Source organism: Scyliorhinus torazame, chromosome 16 (genome assembly GCF_047496885.1).
Source record: "Scyliorhinus torazame isolate Kashiwa2021f chromosome 16, sScyTor2.1, whole genome shotgun sequence".
In the NCBI taxonomy this organism is placed as follows: Eukaryota; Metazoa; Chordata; class Chondrichthyes; order Carcharhiniformes; family Scyliorhinidae; genus Scyliorhinus; species Scyliorhinus torazame.
Window position 1 is genome coordinate 65,913,786 of NC_092722.1, and position 21,719 is coordinate 65,935,504.

Here is a 21,719-nt window from a genome sequence, read left to right on the forward strand (position 1 = left end):
CTCTCTCTTTCACCCCTGAAGTTGCCTATATATATATATGTATATATATATATTTTTTTATAAATGCATTTGACGTAGGGAAATGCATTTGACGTAGTCTACTTGGGCTTCAGCAAGACCTTTGGTAAGGTCCCACATGGGGGACTGATAGATAAGTGCCCATTGGATCCAAGCAATTTGACAGATTGGATCCAGAATTGGTTGAGTGACAAGATGCAGAGGATGATGGTCGAGGGGCGTGTTTCTGACTGGACAGCGTCTGTGTCCAGTGGGGTTCCGCAGTGATCAGTTTTGTGGCCCTGTTTTTGGTTTGCATAAATGATTTAGACTTGAATGTAGATGGGTTGATCAGTAAGTTCAGAGATAATACGAAAATTGGTGAGGTGGAACTAGTGAGGAGGATAGCCTTAGATTACAGGAGGATATAGGCAAGCTGATCAGATGGGCTGATCATTAGCAAATGGAATTCAATTTGGTTAAGTGTGCTTGGGCAGGATAAAATAGGCAAGGGAATAAATGATAAATAGCAGGACCCTGGGAAGCACGGAGGATCAGAGGGACCTTGGCATGCATGTACACACATCCCTCCAGTTAGCAGGACATGGGGATAAAGTGGCGAAGGCATATGGTATACTTGCTTTTATTAGCCGAGGCTTAGAGTTTAAGAGCAGGGAGGTTATGTCAAGTACACTTGAAAGGGTCTCAAATCCCTTGGCAGCCTTTGAAATGCAAAACTCACATTCAATTTCATTTTGAAAAACATTTCCCTCGCAAGTGATTGACAGGTGGACTGTTGATCGATTGTTTCCTTCAAACTTGAATAATTCTCAAGTACCCTGCTGTGATGTTAATCACAATTTTTATCAACATTTTGATAGCTCTTTTTGATGTGGTGAGGAACTGGCAAAGTGGTTTCACTTCTTCTTATTCACAGCAGAAAGAACTTGGCTCCTTTGATGTGGTAAGGAGCTGTCAATCATAGCAAGAGTGATCATAAAACATTGTGGTTAGCATCAAAGCAGTGTGCTTCTGATCCATTCAAGTGTGAAGGAAAAGATAACCAATCATAAAATGCATAGAATTCCTATAGTGCAGAAAGAGGGCATTCAGCCTATTGTTTCTGCCCTGACCCTATGAAAGAACACCCTACCTAGGTTCACTACCCCACCATATCCCACTAACTCCACCTAACCTACACATCTTTGGACTGAGGGAAGAAACCAGAGCACCCGGAGGAAACCCACACAGACACAGGGGGAAAGTGCAAACTCCACACAGTCACTCAAGGTCAGAATTGAACCTGGGTCGCTGGCACTGTGAGGCAGCAGTGCTAACCACTGTCACCGTGCCTCCTGACTAAGCACCTGTCTCTGGACTAACAAATCTGCCAGCTCGTGAAATGTATTCCTCTGTGAAATTGAATAGAAGTTCAGCATTTCAAAGGCTGTCAAGGAATTTAAAGACCTTCGAAGTGTACTTTGCTTTCGAGGAAGCCTCTGACACTTGTAGCAGTTGCTGCTTTCAACACTTTTGGCTGAGGCAACAGATGCTTTGAACGATAAGTGAAATACAGTGATCTTTCACTGAACTGCCTGGACTGCTCTTCAGCTTTCAGGCAGGGCTAACTGGGGGGGGGGGGGGGGGTCTGAGGGGCCTCTCTAATGGATGTGACGGATGGAGATTCTGATGACGGAGACTGATGGGAGGTCTGATAGGGTGACTGATTAGGCCGGCGGGGCAGGGGTGATCTTGGGGAACCCCGGTGGGAGAGGGTCACACTGAAGAGTTATGCACCAACACCCCTTGAACCACCTCGGAGTCCACCACATCAATGCCACACTTGGGCAAACTTGCATCGAAGCCCGCCTGGTGAATTTCCCACTGTGTGGGTCGGTGCAAAACGAGAAGGCGGGGGTGGGGTTGATTCAGGCTGCCAGTCTGTTAAATATATTGAAATGGATGCAAATCACTGACTTCAATTTCTATTTTCCAGCTTGCAGCTCAAGGGCACTGGAGCTGCTGCCCCAGTGCTCAGGGGTGGGGAAACCCCTCAGAACATAGATAGAACATAGAAAAATACAGCACAGAACAGGCCCTTCGGCCCACGATGTTGTGCCGAACCTTTGTCATAGATTATCATTGCATTTACAGAGCAGAAGGAGGCCATTCGGCCCATTCAGTCTGCATTGGCTCTTGGAAAGAGCACCCTACCCAAAGTCAACACCTCCACCCAACACGAAGGGCAATTTTGAACACTAAGGGCAATTTATCATGGCCAATCCACCTAACCTGAACATCTTTTGACTGTGGGAGGAAACCGGAGCACCCGGAGGAAACCCACACAGACACGGGGAGGATGTGCAGACTCCGCACAGACAGTGACCCAAGTCGGAATCGAACCTGGGACCCTGGAGCTGTGAAGCAATTGTGCTATCCACAATGTTACCATGCTGCCCTTAAGAACAAATAAATCGACACCATGTCATTTTACCGTAATCTATGTACCTATCCAATAGCTGCTTGAAGGTCCCTAATGTTTCCGACTCAACTACTTCCACAGGCAGTGCATTCCATGCCCCCACTACTCTCTGGGTAAAGAACCTACTTCTGACATCCCCCCTATATCTTCCACATTCACCTTAAATTTATGTACCCTTGTAATGGTTTGTTCCACCCGGGGAAAAAGTCTCTGACTGTCTACTCTATCTATTCCCCTGATCATCTTATAAACCTCTATCAAGTCGCCCCTCATCCTTCTCCGTTCTAATGAGAAAAGGCCTAGCACCCTCAACCTTTCCTCGTAAGACCTACTCTCCATTCCAGGCAACATCCTGGTAAATCTCCTTTGCACCTTTTCCAAAGCTTCCACATCCTCCCTAAAATGAGGCGACCAAAACTGTACACAGTACTCCAAATGTGGTCTTACCAAAGTTTTGTACAGCTGCATCATCACCTCATGGCTCTTAAATTCAATCCCTCTGTTAATGAACGCTAGTACACCATAGGCCTTCTTCACAGCTCTATCCACTTGAGTGGCAATTTTCAAAGATGTATGAACATAGATCCCAAGATCTCTCTGCTCCTTCACATTGCCAAGAACTCTACCGTTACCTCTGTATTCCGCATTCATATTTGTCCTTCCAAAATGGACAACCTCACACTTTTCAGGGTTAAACTCCATCTGCCACTTCTCAGCCCAGCTCTGCATCCTATCGATGTCTCTTTCCAGCCGACAACAGCCCTCCTTACTATCCACAACTCCACCAATCTTCGTATCGTCTGCAAATTTACTGACCCACCCTTCTACTCCCTCATCAAAGTCATTAATGAAAATCACAAACAGCAGAGGACCCAAAACTGATCCCTGCGGTACGCCACTGGTAACTGGGATCCAGGCTGAATATTTGTCATCCACTACCAATCTCTGACTTCTATCGGTTAGCCAGTTCGTTATCCAGCTGGCCAAATTTCCCACTATCCCATGCCTCCTTACTTTCTGCAGAAGCCTACCATGGGGAACCTTATCAAATGCCTTACTAAAATCCATGTACACTACATCTACTGCTTTACCTTCATCCACATGCTTGGTCACCTCCTCAAAGAATTCAATAAGACTTGTTAAGGCAAGACCTACCCCTCACAAATCCGTGCTGACTATCCCTAATCAAGCAGTGTCTTTCCAGATGCTCAGAAATCCTATCCTTCAGTACCCTTTCCATGACTTTGCCTACCACCGAAGTAAGACTAACTGCCCTGTAATTCCCAGGGTTATCCCTAGTCCCTTTTTTGAACAGGGGCACGACATTCACCACTCTCCAATCCCCTGGTACCACCCCTGTTGACAGTGAGGACGAAAAGATCATTGCCAATGGCTCTGCAATTTCATCTCTTGCTTCCCATAGAATCCTTGGATATATCCCGTCAGGCCCGGGGCACTTGTCTATCCTCAAGGTTTTCAAAATGCCCAACACATCTTCCTTCCGAACAAGTATTTCCTCGAGCTTACCAGTCTGTTTCACACTGTCCTCTCCAACAATACGGCCCCTCTCATTTGTAAATACAGAAGAAAAGTACTCATTCAAGACCTCTCCTATCTCTTCAGACTCAATACACAATCTCCCGCTACTGTCCTTGATCGGACCTACCCTCGCTCTAGTCATTCTCATATTTCTCACATATGTGTAAAAGGTCTTGGGGTTTTCCTTGATCCTACCCGCCAAAGATTGTTCATGCCCTCTCTTAGCTCTCCTAATCCCTTTCTTCAGTTCCCTCCTGGCTATCTTGTATCCCTCCAACGCCCTGTCTGAACCTTGTTTCCTCAGCCTTACATAAGTCACCTTTTTCCTCTTAACAAGACATTCAACCTCTCTTGTCAACCATGGTTCCCTCACTCGACCATCTCTTCCCTGCCTGACAGGGACATACATATCAAGGACATGTTCCTTGTTCCTTGAACAAGTTCCACATTTCACTTGTGTCCTTCCCTGCCAGCCTATGTTCCCAACTTATGCACTTCAATTCTTGTCTGACAACATCGTATTTACCCTTCCCCCAATTGTAAACCTTGCCCTGTTGCACGTACCTATCCCTCTCCATTACTACAGTGAAAGTCACAGAATTGTGGTCACTATCTCCAAAATGCTCCCCCACTAACAAATCTATCACTTGCCCTGGTTCATTACCAAGTACCAAATCCAATATTGCCCCTCCTCTGGTCGGACAATCTGCATGCTGTGTTAGAAAAGCTTCCTGGACACACTGCACAAACACCACCCCATCCAAACTATTTTGATCTAAAGAGTTTCCACTCAATGTTTGGGAAGTTAAAGTCACCCATGACTACTACCCTGTGACTTCTGCACCTTTCCAAAATCTGTTTCCCAATCTGTTCCTCCACATCTCTGCTACTATTGGGGGGCCTATAGATAACTCCTAACAAGGTGACTGCTCCTTTCCTATTTCTGACTTCAACCCATACTACCTCAGTAGGCTGATACTCCTCGAACTGCCTTTCTGCAGCTGTTATACTATCTCCAATTAACAATGCCACCCCCCCACCTCTTTTACCACCCTCCCTAATCTTATTGAAACATCTATAACCAGGGACCTCCCAACAACCATTTCTGCCCCTCTTCTATCCAAGTTTCCGTGATGGCCATCACATCATAGTCCCAAGTACTGATCCATGCCTTTAGTTCACCCACCTTATTCCTGATGCTTCTTGCGTTGAAGTATACACACTTCAACCAATCTCCATGCCTGCAAGTACTCTCCTTTGTCAGTGTTGCCTTCCCCACTGCCTCATTACATGCTTTGGCGTCCTGAATATCGGCTACCTTAGTTGCTGGACTACAAATTCGGTTCCCATTCCCCTGCCAAATTAGTTTAAACCCTCCCGAAGAGTACTAGAAAATCTCCCTCCCAGGATATTGGTGCCCCTCTGGTTCAGATGCAACCCGTCCAGCTTGTACAGGTCCCACCTTCCCCAGAATGCGCTCCTATTATCCAAATACCTGAAGCCCTCCCTCCTACACCATTCCTGCAGCCACGTGTTCAACTGCACTCTCTCCCTATTCCTAGCCTCGCTATCACGTGGCACCGGCAACAAACCAGAGATGACAACTCTGTCTGTCCTGGCTTTTAACTTCCAGCCTAACTCCCTAAACTCATTTATTACCTCCACACCCCTTTTCCTACCTAAGTCATTGGTACCAATGTGCACCACGACTTCTGGCTGCTCCCCCTCCCCCTTAAGGATCCGGAAGACACGATCCGAGACATCCCTGGCCCTGGCACCCAGGAGGCAACATACCTTCCGGGAGTCTCGCTCGCGACCACAGAATCTCCTATCTATTCCCCACACCATTGAATCTCCTACAGCTATTGCTTTTCTATTCTCCCCCCTTCCCTTCTGAGCCCCAGAGCCAGACTCAGTGCCAGAGACCTGGCCGCTAGGGCCTTCCCCCGGTAGGTCATCCCCCCCCCAACAGCATCCAAAACGGTACACTTGTTTTGAAGGGGAACGGCCACGAGGGATCCCTACACTGTCTGCCTGTTTGTTTTTTTCCCCCCTGACTGTAACCCAGCTATTCTTGTCCTGTCCCTTGGGTGTGGTTACCTCCCTGTAACTCTTCTCTATCACCCCCTCTGCCTCCCGGATGATCCGAAGTTCATCCAGCTTCAGTTCCCTAACACGGTCGGTCTTTGAGGAGCTGGAGTTGGGTGCACTTCCCGCAGGTATAGTCAGCGGGGACACCGGTGGTATCCCTCACCACCCACATCCTACAGGAGGAGCATGCAACTGGCCTAGCCTCCATCCCCTCTTACCTTACAGAATATAGCTGCCCTGTGGACCAACTGGATCTCCGCCCTCCGACTCTGCTCCCAGTCAGCTGCACTCTCTGTAAACTCCTGGCTCTCTTCTCACTCTTTGCGGAAATGTAGGAAACAAAATGAAAGGAGCACCTTACTCCCTCCTCACCTAACTCCCTCAGTCACCAAACTCTCACTCTAGCACTCAAATGCACCAAATTCAGCACTCAGTGCAAACAAAGTCTGCACTGTAGGGATCACTTTTATACTGTGAATCTCGCCTCTGAAAACTGGCCTAATCCAATTAACTAATTAACAAGCTCCAGCTGGAAGTGCCTACAAGTAGCTTTGTTTAAAGCGGATTGAAAATTCACCTTCTTCTAAACCAAACAGCAACTTTTAAGTTAATTAACTAAATAAAAGACTAAACTTTAGATAAAAATGAAGCCTTACACTCCCTCAGTCACCAAACTCACTATAGCACTCAAATGCACCAAATTCAGCACTCAGGTGAGCTTTGTCGGGCGGGTTGCTGAAGCCTTTTAGGTCGGGGTCTGCCCTGAGCCGGGGGGGTCCTTCAAGCCATCTTTAAATATTGTGGAGACCCTTAACACGGACAACTACTGTTGGTTCGATGCTGAACGTCACTTTAACTCGCTATTGCTAGTAAGGATTTGGCCTTGTTAGTTGAGAGCACTTCACAGCTCCAGCTTGTTTTCGGCTTGCTCCTACTAGTGGCTGCAGATGCCTGGAGGCTGCTGTTGCTGTTTCCTTCTTTTTCTATAGCCGGAAAGAAGGGCAATTTTTTGAAAGATGTCTGGGTTCTGGAACACTGGGCTCAGAGGGATGTAGGAGTCAAGGAAGGCAATCAGGTTTGAAGCAAGAAGCCGGTGCAGGACCAGGTGCACAACATTATTCCAAATGGGCCACCTGCTAACGCCATTGAAGAAATGCTTTTGCAGATTGCTGATGCTTTTCTTGTTGGTGTGGCGAGTGCTGCATGCAACTGGCACATCACTGCAGGTTAAACACGCTGAAAGTCAAGGATTTTCAACTGCACCTTGAGCGCCAGTAGGATATGTGGCCCTTTCCTGCTTATTATGGGTTATCTTCTCCTGTGGGGACAAAGAGAGAGCATTGTGAGCCACCAGTTTGATGACTAAGAAGGGTCTGTAGCCTGGCATGAAGGACTTGTGCTGGTAGGTGCCAGTGGGTTTTGCGGAGCAAGCACGAAGATCAGATGTGGGGAGGGTGGGAGGTGGAACTGATGCCAGGAGAGATGGTAGTTTACCCTTGCAACTCAGTGGAGGTCATTGGTCTTTTTCTGGCCATTGTACGGCGGTCCTCCTGGTCATGCTGTCCGCACTGACAGCCGCTGCCACTGCCACCCAGGCAGCATTGGTGACCCTGCTGCTGGTCTTCCCACGCCCTCGGGAGAACAGGATATCCCATCTCGCATTGGCGGCGTTGAGAAGCCTGGTCAGGTCGGCATCCCCAGTCTGCGTACTGCCATGCCTGGGTGTTGACTCAGAGTGAGTGGCGAGTGAGTGTTTGAAAGCACCTCCCGCTTATTAGCGAATCAGACAGCGAGACAGCCTGTGGTGGCGAGAAGCTCGTGGGGCTCATTTCTGGCACAAAGTGGCATTAAATAAGAGCCACGATCTCACCAACCCGTCCATTGAGAAACACCCCACCAAATGCGTCCAAAATCACGCTTCACAATTTTTCCGTTAAATCAAGCCCTAGAACTGTGATCTTCGCTCACTGTTACTGTAAGGATATCAATAGCAACATAATGAGCAGGCTCAGTCTATGTTTCAGCAACTAGAAATCCACTGAAAAATGTCCATATTTGTTTCACTTGGGCGCTATATTAACAGTGCAATTTCAAAAGAGAATGAGAAAGTTGAAGTGGGTGAATTGAAATTTTGCCCAGTGTTTTGGAGAGATTTGCTTCTAAAGTTGGCACTGAATGATACCTATTTCTAAAAGTTAGTTTTGAGCTTCCCCTTTATATTAAGCACTTTGTGCAATCATTGTGCAATCATTGATGTAAACCAATTTTTATTCTGCATAATTACTTCTTAATTTGGTCATCAGCAGGAGTACAATCGTTAATATTCTGTATCAGCGTAGCCAAATTCCTCGATACCATTTTAAAAATGGTTCCTCACACTACACTGGTTGTTTGTTCCATAAATTAGGCAACTGCAAAACCGAGTGGTTTGACCGCGATGACCCATCAGGCAATGGGGATTATGAAGATCTTGTGAATCTCTGGAAACAATATCCTGGTCAGATCTGCAATAACCCAACTGCTTGCGAAGTGGAGACAACATCAGGAATTCCCGCCTCAAGCACCAGAGACAACATTCCCGAGTAAATAATTCCTTCCATCCTATTTTGATATTATCATTTTATTCCAGAAATATGAATTGTTTTGCAACAACATTATCACATTCATTGATTCTGAATTAAACAGATGCGACACTTCGACTGGATTTGTTTGTGTGAATGCAGAGCAAGATGATGGGAGCTGTGAAGATTACAGAATCCGATTTACCTGTCCCGAATCTTTTTGTAAGTATTGGATTTCATGTATTGTTAAAGTTGATTTATTGATATTTGCCTGTCATTTTGGAAACAATTGCTCAATATCAGCTGGTGTTTTGTGTTTTTAAACTTAGATTATGATTTCAGTCTATTGTTGGAAATGAATGGGGCAATTTCAGTGTAACATATAGAGAACTACAGTGTACTGACTGCATCACATGTGATAGGAACATGCGGAAGACCTGAATTATAAATGGTGTTGTTACAAGAGGTATAGAACACAGGCTAAATTGCAGTCAGGGAAACTAGCTGACTTGCCACTTATTAAGGTCCTAGCTTCTGATTTAAGTCTCGGAACAACGTCTTCTCTCACTGCATTGTGAAGCATATTGACCAGTCACAGCCTTGCTTCCAGAAATTGCAAATTAATTAAAAAATATCCTTATTTATTGCTGAGCATGACTTAGAAAGGGAATGAGGAAAGCTGAAGTGGAGAATCGAATTGTCACCCAATGTTTCTGGAATATTTCTTCTGGAGCTGGAATGTTTTCTATTGCTAGATATTGGTTTTCTATTGAGCTCTCTCTACAATGATGTGGAGGTGCCAGCGTTGGACTGGGGTGGGCACAGTAAGAAGTCTTACAACACCAGGTTAAAGTCCAACAGGTTTATTTGGAATCACTAGCTTTCGGGGCGCAGCTCCTTCATCAGGTGACGAAGGAGCTGCACTCACCTGATGAAGCTGCTAGTGACTACAAATAAACCTGTTAGACTTTAACCTGGTGTTGTAAGACTTCTTACTGTCTCTGCAATCCACGGTTAAAACGAATTATTCTGAGTAATTAGTTTTTGATTGTTAAAATATTTCTCTTTCTACCCGCCATCTATTATACCAAACCCTTCAATTCTATCTTAAATGTTATCTATATGTTTGTCCCTTTTATCAGGTAATTGTAAAACCAAATGGTTTGATCGTGATAACCCATCAGGAAATGGAGATTATGAAGATCTCATGAGTCTCCAGAAAGACTATCCTGGTGAAATTTGCAGTGATCCTATTGCCTGTGAAGTGGCGACAACATCAGGAATTCCAGCATCAAGCTCTGGAGACAACATCACCCCGTAAAAACCTGTTCTGATATTTCATGCTCTTTTTGAAACATTATTATTATTGTATAAATTGATCAAGCGAATAGAAAATCACAGTTTTGTATCATTTTGTATTTCAGGTGCACCATTTCCTCTGGATTTGTTTGTGCAAACAAAGACCAAAAGGACGGAAGCTGTGAAGATTACAAAATAAGATTTATCTGCCCTGAAGCATTTTGTGAGTCCCTTGTAAAATTTGATTTTTTTATCTTCTATTTTGGAAATAATAGTTCTACGTAGTGATGTAATTTTCAGAAAGTTTCTTAAATCCACCAACAGCAGTAAAGTCTGTTCTAATGATTCTTTGTTCCACGGCTGTGCCAGGAAATTAATTCCTGGAATCAGAAGGCTGCAGGATGTGCCTCTTAGAAGGAAGACTTTCTCCCCCTATATCCAACTGTGGCAGCTAGTAAACCCAAACAGCTTTACTCTCTACTGTCCAGAAAGTACAGCTATCTATCTGAGATTAACTCATTTTTAGGGAAGTCAGTAACCTAATATCAAAAATGGGTCCCTTCCAAACACTAATTAGTTATCCTTGACATCAACTTTCATCTTAGAAGTAAAGGAATAGCTCACAGTACAACTATTTACAATAACTACAACACCTTTCTGGGACTTTGAGAATTCAAGAGCCTACTCATTGGGTGGAATTTTGTCTGAAAAAATTACAAAGTATCCTTACAAAGTATCCTATTTGGTGAGAAAATCAGTGCAATTTCATCTGGACTGCAGTTTTCAGGCACTTAGAAGAACGTTTTATTCCCCACATGAAAAAAGCTGTGCATGAGACGCAAAGTGTCTGATTTTCCCGTCCTGGAGGAGTGGGTCATCTAAGCACTTCAATGAAGCTGCATTTAAACAGCTCCACAGCACTTGCTGTTTTTCAAGCCAGGTGGATAGCAGTAAGGAAACCAGCTCCTTGATTCGCATAGGGTGCCCTCATCCATATGCTGGATGCCATGGAGAAGAGGTAGGCCACTATATACCATTGGGTTGGCAGGAGATCCTCTAGCCAGATGTCGAATCCTACCTGGGGCACAGGTCACTGCCAACAGCCTGACCAAGAGAATGGGTGTACAAGGCAGAAAAAGATGACCTACTCCGATCAGTCAGGGTAAGTGCTCCCTGTTTCATCTTTGCACTCCAGAAGAGGGCCTACGCTGAGAGTGACGTGGGCCAGTGAGAGAAAAGATGAGCCACTCCATCTTCATCCAGATAACCAGTGTCAAATGGATTCTGTGTAGTACAAACCCTCGGCCAGGCCATATACTGATACCATGTTCCTTGCCTTGAAAGAACATTACCTGAAGAGCTAGGCCAATCCACCAGCAGTTCTACTGCCCACCCTCGACACCACCTCGGAGGAGGACACAGTGGTCATAGCTATTACCCGCACCATCCACTGTCGCAGAGACACACACCTCGGTAGGATATTACAAAGCCCTGGGCTAGTCCGCTGTCAATTCCAGCCCCATTTGATCTGGGGCTGCAACACATGTGAATTAACCAATAATTCTTAGAAAAATATCCAATGTCTTTGGTCCCTGACTGCCCAATAATTACAGTCACCAGTTTCTAAATGTAAACTCAATTACTGTTTATTAATTATAATGAAATGTGCAGCAAATGCAACTTGTTAACTATTATCTAATTCCCCTCTTTGACTTGCCCCCAGCCTGTATATACACACGCACACACAAAACACAGAGGGGTGGAGGTGAAAATCATAAATAAACGTTGGTGGTTTTTAAGCACCTTTCTTCGCTTCAAAATTTGCTTTCAGTCTGAGGTTTTTACTGTAGATTAATTCAAGATTCTGTAGATTCAGAAATACAGCACTTATAGCCCTTTGGAGAGAGAGGTGGGGGCAGGTCCTTGTCTTTTTTTGCCGCCTGTTTTGGTTTCCCTGTATTCATTAATTCAGGTTCTCTGCCGCTCCAGGCATACAGCACTCAACCATTCAGAGAGAGAGAGAGAGAGAGAGATAGAGAGAAAGCAGGCCCTGGTCTGTGTATCTAGGACTCAACTGCTCCCAGAGGTCTCGGAGAACCATCCCACTGGGATAAGATCCAATCACTACCAGGCAGAGTACGGATTTTTTGGCCAATTCATTTGCCACCAGTTAATCCATGGAACCGAGTCACACCCCATCTCGCTCTCTCTCTCCTGCCGCAAAGTCTCCTGTTCAAAGTAGCAAGTGTTCTCTCCTGTAATTTCTGAATTCCTCACTCGTATCTTTATGTCCATTAATCATCCATGGATCAAAAATGATGATGGCAAAATAAAAGAAAGGGGAAATCAGGGAATAAACAGTAAGAACTTTACAGGGCTAACTCAGCAGGCAGGAATCTGGGTCACTTTCTGGTGAGCACCAACTGCTTCTGATGCACATCAGGTGGAGGTAGGAACATCCCAGTGATCAGACACTCTTGGATCCCAAACTCAGCTGTGGCCAAGTCAGGTGCCGGGCCTCTGGACTCATCTCTCAGCTGCTGAAGATGCAACGGTAGAGCCAGGAATATCAGGAAGGGGTGTCAGTGACTGCAAAGCGAATGGAGAAGTCCCTAAGCCTTCTGCTGCAGGAGATGTTGCTGGTAATGCACACAGGCCAAACTGCAAGGGTGGCATCAGCAGTGGAAAGCCTTGGGCAAGAGGTCAGATCCATGATGGGAGAACTCCAAAGCATGGCTCAGCCTAAGGAACATGTCTGAGGCCTTCAACTGTATGGTCCGGACAATGATAGGCCTCCAGTACCAGCAGCTTTTGGAGCTCAATGATGTTGCCCCTCACTCCCATGGAGTAATCCAGCGGCCCTCGAGCACCGTGAAGGAGGAGGATCCTTTTTAGTACATCACTGGGCATTCTACCCAAGAGACCCTGGATGGGACCAGCCACAAATCTGAATTCCCACCCCACTTCCTGAGACCGGCACAACTCAGAGGCAGCGGGCAGAACAGGTGCAGCAGTGCCACCTGAAAGTAGGCCAAGGTCGTCCGAGTCCCAGCCCTGGAGGATGTTCACCAAGAGCATCTCAGGAAACTGGGCCTGGAAGGCAACACGTTGCCTCCACCTGATATGCTTCCTGGAAACATACCCAGAGATAGTGAAAGTCAAAGTAATTTTAGGAGCACAGCATGGGCACGGGTGAAGTAAGGCAGTATTAGTTGAGGGAAATTCTCACTTGTAAAATCTACATGTAACTGAATTAAACATTACTGTTCGTCACTTAATGCCTCACAGTCTTCAGCCCTCTTCCTCGTGTCATAGTGCTTCTCACCATCCGGACACAGCTGTTCTCACTGGCCCTCCATGCCCACCAGACGGTTAGAGGGGCTAATGTTTAATTCACAGTGATAGGGCTCAGGCATGATTCAGTGAACCCGAGACCCTGACCCCTAGTCCACCTCTCGAGTAAAGGGACAAAGGAATGTAGGGCAGAACCTCACTCAGACATGAGCCAGGGAGTCAGCGTGCCGGCAGCAGATAGACAGGAGTCAAACATAATCAGTAGCTGGGGAGCATCACAGGCCATTTGTCACTGCGAGTCGTCATAACCCTCCTGCATCAACTGGGCAGCAGGCACTCACGGACTCCCCAACCCCGGCACCCTCATGATCAAGATCTCTGTAACCTTCATCGCCTGGTCGCAGAAGGGCCACAATGCCCTGGGAGGTGGGGAAGATGGCAGATAATAGGTTGGTCCTACTGTCACTCGCTGCCTGGCCTCCATACTCTGGATCCTCACGGTCGTCTTCATTGCTTCCCTCCTGAACATCCTCCTCATCCGAGGAAACGTGCCCGCTTGAGGTCTTCCTCCGGAAGGTCATCGTCCTTCTGCAAAGCAAGGTTATGTAGGGGACAGCAGACCACTAAAATGCAGGAGGTCCTCTGGTGGCTGTGCTGGAGGACCCAAGCAGCCTATCGAGGCAGCAGAAATGCATCTTTAGGAGGCTGATGTACCGTTCTATCATAGATCTGGTGCCACTGTGAAATTCGCTGTACCAGGCCTCTGTTGCCTGTCTCTGTTGTCTGTCCTACCAAGCACTTCCAGGAAAGAGCCCTGCTATTGGTGAGTTGCTGAAGGTACATTTAACTCTCTTTGACTGTGAACTGCTGTTCACTTCACAGCTGAAGACTATTGCTAATGAGGAATTGGCCTTCTTAGTTGTGAGAGCACTTCACAGCTTCAGGATGTGTTTGCTGCTTGATCCTGTTGGTGGCTGCAGATGCCTGGAGGCTGCTGTTGCCTCCTTTTTTATGGAGCTGGAAAAAAGGTCAATTCTTTCGAAGATGCAGATGTCCTGGAACACCATGCTCAGGGGGACATACGAGTCCAGAAGCAAGATACGGTTTGAAGCAAGAAAACGCTGCGGGACCTGGTGTGCGACATTATTCCAAATGGGCAACCTGTTGATGCCATTATCGCAGTTTGCTGATGTGAGGAGTGCAGCATGTAAGTGGAACATCACCGTCAGTAGCCACCCTTGAAGTCAAGGATCTTCAATTGTACCATGAACGCCAGTGGAATATATGTGGATGCCAGGATTTGGTTCCCGTGAGATTGGACCCCTGCACAGCGGTGGCTCTTGGACGGAGAATGGCACTGGATGCACAACAAGTCACACATTGATGGACAGATCATTTCTACAACAAAGTTCTGGACGTAACACATTCTCAGGCTTTTCCTCCATTTCTGTTCAGGAACCTGCGAGGGTGATACCGTGTGTATGTTTTTTTTTGTGAACATGAGCCTTGTATTGGTACCAATATTGAATGGCGATGCTTCCTTGTTTAATCGTTAGTGTGATACGTGGAATGTTACGTAGTTGATTTTAGAATCTTTGTTACTGTTAACTGTTTAATAAACAAAATTGGGCAGCACGGTGGCGCAGTGGGTTAGCCCTGAGGCGCTGAGGTCCCAGGTTTGATCCCGGCTCTGGGTCACTGTCTGTTTGTACATTCTCCGTGTTTGCGTGGGTTTCGCTCCCACAACCCAAAGATGTGCAGGCTAGGTGGATTAGCCATGTTAAATTGCCCCTTTATTGGAAAAAATTAATTGGGTACACTAAATTTATTTTTTAAAAACGAAACAAAATATTCTCAAGTGGCTTCTCGTGGGTACACGTGCCATGTCTGAAAGGATGATTATTACATCGCGTTTCAATTAAACTTTAAAGCCTGAAAAGTTCACCTGACCCCTAGAAGTGTCAGCATCATAGAGGCCGCAGCCAATCAAACATCAGCACTTGGAATTTCCTCGCGACCAAAGGTTGTGTGTATGAATCAGGGGAGGGCACCTATGCATTGACTCCCTAATGTTCCCGGCAGAGGTCTGGGTCTAGGGGCTCCTGATGTGGCCTAGGGTGAGTGTACAGAGCGAGGTTCTTCAGCACAATTGGCTCACTGGATGGCACTCAGAGAAGGCAGGACATGCAAGAGTGGGGGTGGATAGGGGGATTTGAGGATCCCAGGGATCAAACGCCTCCGATGAAAGATGGGCCAACACGGCCTTCGAGAAACACCGTGTCAATTGCATCCAAAACGACACTTTAGAAATGTTTCCGTTAAATCGCACCCCTTATTGCTGTCAGGCCTCTACACTCATGGATAGCTATTCCAGAGATTTTAATCAACACAGATAGCAGACTAACACATCCCTAAGACAACTTTCAGACAACAGACAGCAGACTTCAGGACCACCCAGACCAACCATGTCCCGCATCTGGGAAACTCCCAATCCCACCCCTTGCTGTCCAGAGCAAACCAGCCGGCTCTGTCCCTTGGACTCCCTGGTGCTAGCTGGAGACAGTGATACTCACCTCCTTCTTTGAGCAAACCAGCCGGCTCTGTCCCTTGGACTCCCTGGTGCTAGCTGGAGACAGTGATACTCACCTCCTTCTTTCCTCTCGGAGGTCAGAGCGCTTGGTACTCACGTCTGGGGGAGGGGGTGGGAAGATTCAATGAGAGCTGAAGATGCAACGTTAACCACACTTAAGAACATGATTGGAAATCTCTCCAGCACAAATTGTGTTCTTGCAAGATTTAGCAGCCATTACAGGATTTGTACCTGCAGCTAATGCAGCCACGAAATTTCATCCATTGTTTCCAAGCATAATTTTTGTTTAATTCATTTTTACGGGATATGTGCTTCACTGGCTAGGCCAACATTTGTTGACCTTATCTAATTGCCCTCGAGGTGGTGAGCTGCCTTCTTGAACTAATGCAGTCCATGTGGTGTAGGTACAACCACAATCTTTAGGGAGGAGTTCTAGGATTTTGATACCAGTGACAGTGAAGGAACAACAATATATTTCCAAGTCAGGATGGTGAATGACTTGGAGGGGAACATCTAGTGGTAATGTTCCCAGGTTTCTGCTGTCCTTGTCCTTCTAGATGGTAGTAGTCATGGGTTTGGAAAGTGCTGCCTAAAAAGCTTTGGTGAGTTCCTGCAGTGCATCTTGTAGATGGCACACATTGTGGTTACGGTGCATCGGTGTGGAAGGAGTTAATGTTTGTGGATGGGTACCAATCAAGTGAGTTGCTTTGTCCTGGATGAGTGTTATTGGAGCTGCACTCATCCAGCTAAATGGTGAGTATTCCATCTCTCCTGACTTGTGTCTTGTAGGTGGACATCAGGCTTCGGGGAATCAGGTGGTGAGTTACTTGCCGCTGGATTCCTAGCTTCTTACGTGCTCTTGAAGCCATACCATATTATTTATGACCCCTAGGATGTAATAGTGGGTGATTCAGTAATGGTAATGCTATTGAATGTCAAGGGTGATGGTCAGATTCTTTCTTATTAGTGATGGTAATTGCCTGGCACTTGTGTAACTTGTACCTTCTTCCCAGTAAATCAGTCTAAACTTTCCTTTTCTATCCAACAAGCAAACCACCCAGGATTACTGTCAGGCAAACTAAAACAGATCAAATGATCCCTTTCATTTACCATAACATTAAAAGGTATAGTTCCACAGCATAATGATCTTATACATCTCACACTTGTAACAGTACTTTTCATGTATCCATTTAACCAGGCAACTGTAAAACCCGATGGTTTGATAGAGATGACCCATCAGGCAGTGGGGATTATGAAGACCTTGTGAATCTCCAAAAAGAAAATCCTGGTCAGATCTGCCATAACCCAATTTCCTGTGAAGTGGCAACAACATCAGAAACTCTAGCATCAGACTCTGGAGACAACATCCCTGAGTACATAATAATTCCTCCCATCTTATTTAGATATTGTGATTTTATTTTAAAGAGTATGGGTTGGAGACTATGTTGTGCCGGAGCGGAGTCGCTTCTGGTTTGCGGTGGTACTGGGAGTTGCGCCCAGAAGAGATTCAATGTGTCCAGCCATGTAAAATATATGCATAGCGGGGATCGCGAGGGATTCCGTCACGAATCATGCTATCGGGCTGCCATTTTGAACGGGCAGCCTGATAGCGAGGTCCGGTGGCTTGCCCTCCTTCTGCTGTAACGTAAATCCTGCACCCCCACCAGAGAGCCCCTGATCAGAGAACCTTTCCTTATAGCAGAAACCTCCCCCCGGCCTGGAAACTAAGAGTAGTCCAGGGAGAATCACTACTTTTTCACTCACCTGTGCGTTACACCTGCTGCTTCAGACAGACGTCTAGAAAGCAGCAGCTGTTACTTAATAGAACGCCAAAACCACATCACAACGCTTTAAACCTTCAGATCTTTTGATCAGCAAGGCTTCTATTCAACAAAGAGAAATTGCTTTTAGTAGCCTGTAATTGACTGCTTCCAGACAGCCAGGTGCCTGGATTGTTTATTTCCATTCCCCTTCAGGCTTGAATGCATTTCAAGTAGCCTGCTTTGCACCTAATCTCAATGTTTATAATAGCTAGCTCTGATTGACAGATCAACACCACAACAAAAGCAGTTAAGTGCTTTCTGCTGAGAAAACAAGGAAGTGAAATCACTTAACTCCTAATTCCCTGTTATGGTGGGGGGGGGGATCTTTGATGGGGATGGGTAGGATGTATATTGTGGGGGGAGAAGGGGGCCCTCAGATGAACTTTGGGGGCACATACCTTAAATACTTACTCTCTTGGGCCACCACAAGGTCCATACCGGCAAATACTTGCACCAATTGACGTCCACGTGAATCCCAGCCCAGAGGGCCGGAACATCACGGAGGTGTGGAGAATCGGTGTCCAGCCTGATGACGCCGATCTCATTTGTTCCCCACATGGGATTCTGTCACATCGGGAACTCCACTACTGCAGGTGCCCTATTCATTGTTTTACCCATTATACTTACACGTCTTCCCATTCTCTATTAAACAGGTGCAGTGTTTTGACCGGTTTTACTTGTCTGAATGCACAGCAGGAAGATGGGAGCTGTGAAGATTACAAAATACAGTTCACTTGCCCTCAATCTTTTTGTGAGTACTGGTCTTTTTAAACATTATTCTTCTCCTTCAAAAATTTTATATTTATCCCTACAGGTCCCAGAGTTCGGTCATGGCAAGATCTGTTTCCCTGGAAAACCATTTTCAAGGCATAGCAATCACCCAGAGTTGAGCCCACAAATGGAAAAAAGAGAATTCCAATGGTACTAAAGCTGGGACACTACTGAGAGATAATGAGGGATCTTAAAGTGGAATAATGCCCAGAAGTTTATATTAAGGATCCAACTGAAACTCCTGAGAGAAACAAAAGCCTTCAACACTAAGTTTTGGGTCTAAAAGTGAATATTGTTCTTTACAATTTTTATACTGGCCTTATGGTGGCATGCAGACTGATCCTTGATGTCTTGAGATATCGGTCAGAATTCTCGAGCCATTTTTGTTCGCTTTTGCCGCTGGCAGTGCATACCTGCCCACGGGTTTCCGATGGAGTGGGGTGGCTTCAATGGGAAAGCCCATTGTCATGTAGTGGGAAAAGAGAACTCTGCCACCAATGAATGGCGCGCCACTAAGAAACACAGTTGGGCGACTGAAGTATCCAGCCCAATTCCGGACGTCTACCATCATATGATGGTTCTGGTATGTGGGTACGCAGACACCGTCTTCTCTGAACATCCCAAGCTCAGCAGCAGCAGAAAATTCAGACTGGGCATTGAAATGTTCAAAATTTTCCAAGTCCTCCATCTGATCTGAAATGTTATTGCAGAGGAGCATCGAGGGGAATATTTCTGTAGTCAGTGTTTTAGATCTTCTGTCTGATTGAATCATTCGGCAATTTGCTTTTGGGGGTAGAATTAAAATATAGTAAGAGGGCAGCATAGTGGCACAGTGATTAGCACTGCTGCCGCACAAGCCAGGGACCCAGGTTCCATTCCAGCCTTGGGTGACTGTGTGGAGTATGCACTTTTGCCCCATCTCTGCTCGAGTTCCCTCCCGGTGCGCCGGTTTCCTTCCACAGTCCAAAGAAGTGCAGGTTAGGTGGATTAGCCATGCTAATTTTCCCCTGAAGTGTTTAAAGATGTGCAGGTTAGGTGGGGTTGGGGAGATGGGGTGGGGGAGTGGGCCTCGGTGGGGTGCGCTTTCGGAGTGTTGGTGCAGACCCGATAGGCTGAATGGCCTCCTTCTGCACTGTCGGGGTTCTATGGTTCAAAGCATTGAACATTAATACAATGATATATTGTATACCGGAACACTGAATTGTCAGGGTGAATTACTTTGCTGTTCTCAACATATTATCAATGAATAAATGGTGTGTGAAATTCCAAGGCAGGAGAAGACAGCGGACTTCATTTTTGCTGCTATGAACCTATAGCATGTTCCTTCAGGTGCCTTTGCATCAATGGCCTCAGTTGCATCTCAGCCAGGAAGGTAGAGCAGCCACACATTTTATGGGTTTACATGAGTAATTCATGATGTAGAAGCTGGACGGAGATAAATGTGGTTCGGCAAGATCATTTAATTAAGGCAGCAGAGAGGAGCTTTAGAGCCAGAAAAGACTGGAGAATTTTTACAAATGATTTATCATTTGCACTTAATCTAATTTAGCAAACTTATGAAGCATTTTCTTACACCAACACTATCTGAACTTCCCAACAGGACGTCTGGCATTTTCTATTGGCCAGTCATGAAGGTGGGGGAGGAACATTATTTTACTTCAAAAGTACTTCAGTGGCACAAACCTGATCTTTTCCTTTGCTCCACACTCACTAAAGATTCTGGGATACATCGATCTGTAATGTCATCCTAAACTATTCTTAAAGCTTCCATCCTCAACACCTTAGCCCAGTGCTTGTGTATATATTGGGGTGGGGGCTAAGTTTGGAGATATGCCTTTAAGCATATGCTGCCCTTGTGGTTTGCCAGTCATGTGGCCACTGACATCACCTTGGGTGAAACAAAGGGAATGATTGCATGGTCACATTGCGATTTTGCGAGACGTTGCAATGCAAATCCCTCCCAGTGTGGGCTGGATCACCTTTTGGCAAATCAGCATATTAGAGCGAGACTGCTAGCCTCCGAGACCTCGGACGAGCGACGTTCAGTACTGGTCTCCACAAATAGGGACCAGACAAAAAGGCCCTCGTGGGGGGTCTCCCAGGGGATCAGAGGTGCATGCCAGCAGTGCCAGCCTGGAACTGCCATGATGGCACTCACTTGGCAGGGGCACTGCCAGGATACAAGGCTGGCACTGCCAAAGTGTCAAGCTAGCATTTTTCACGCAGTGGCGATTGGGCCGGGGCGGGGCCTAGAGACCCCCTCATAGTGAATTAGGGCTTGGGAGGAGGGGGTTGGTGGTCAGGGTTGCGTTGGGGACTCCAGAGCTCGGGACGCCATTTTTAAATGGTGTCCCCGATCTCTCGCTGCACTGAGTTCCAGCAAGTAGAGCAGAAAATGTGCTGACTCGGCTGGGCGTTCCCCGCTGAGGCCCCCTATCGAATCCCAGTGCCGTTCGATAGCATAGTGTTACTCGGCACTGCGAGCGCCAGGAAACATGTGACTAAATACACTTGTTATGGGACTTTGTTCCCATTTAATTAATTCGCACCCAAAGGCTTTGCAAAGAAGCCATTTTACCAGCGACATGAAATAGTCTACACACACACACAGAGTGCACATAACCAAGAAAGCATCTGAGAGCTGTTGCAAGAAGACCTCAAGCCACCTGCGAACACTTCTTTCTCATTAGCTTAAAAAACCCTCAGTTTCTGCAGTTATGGGTCATTTCATGCAACCACAGGGATATGAGCAGCAGCAGATAAGGTACTGTACAAGCATAGAATCACTCCCATCAATTCATAAACTTTGAAATTGCATGAAAATAGCAGAAAGGTAGCATCATAATGTGGTTTCTAGTTTCCAGGGTGTAATCAATAGTACCCATATTGCTTTGAGGGAGCCCACAGAATGCCATCAATGCTATGTCCAGGAAGAGTTTTGTACTCCCTCACTGCCCACATAGTGTGAGACAACAATCATAAGGTTCTTTGTGATAAGCCCCACGAGTCATCTCTCCGTGGGGCTCATGAAGTACAAGTGTCCCTGATAATTGGCAGAGGCCTGCCCAGCTAGGACTCATTAACTTACCTTTTGAATACCGGCCTGACACTAAGCTGGAAGCTCTGGTAGCCCTGGACTGGGCTCATTGTTGTAACTTTCAGGTTGTCTCTGTTAGATTACTACAGTTCTCCACGTCAACCTCCAATATCCAAAAAGTTGTCAAAATGTCTCTAATCATTTTAGTTTTTTCTAAATATATTTTGGAGTGTAA

At 46.1% G+C, this 21,719-nt stretch overlaps 1 protein-coding gene across 1 annotated transcript in view; it reads left to right on the plus strand.

The window, feature by feature from the left end:
• The window catches only part of LOC140392259 (uncharacterized), a 415,817-nt gene that overhangs the window by 284,304 nt on the left and 109,794 nt on the right, over nucleotides 1-21,719 (plus strand). Inside the window, exons 33-38 of the mRNA XM_072477576.1 lie at nucleotides 8,517-8,691; nucleotides 8,795-8,892; nucleotides 9,813-9,987; nucleotides 10,095-10,192; nucleotides 17,052-17,226; nucleotides 18,330-18,427. Of these exons, the coding sequence (XP_072333677.1) occupies nucleotides 8,517-8,691; nucleotides 8,795-8,892; nucleotides 9,813-9,987; nucleotides 10,095-10,192; nucleotides 17,052-17,226; nucleotides 18,330-18,427 (819 nt within the window). The remainder of the gene's footprint in view (nucleotides 1-8,516; nucleotides 8,692-8,794; nucleotides 8,893-9,812; nucleotides 9,988-10,094; nucleotides 10,193-17,051; nucleotides 17,227-18,329; nucleotides 18,428-21,719) is intronic.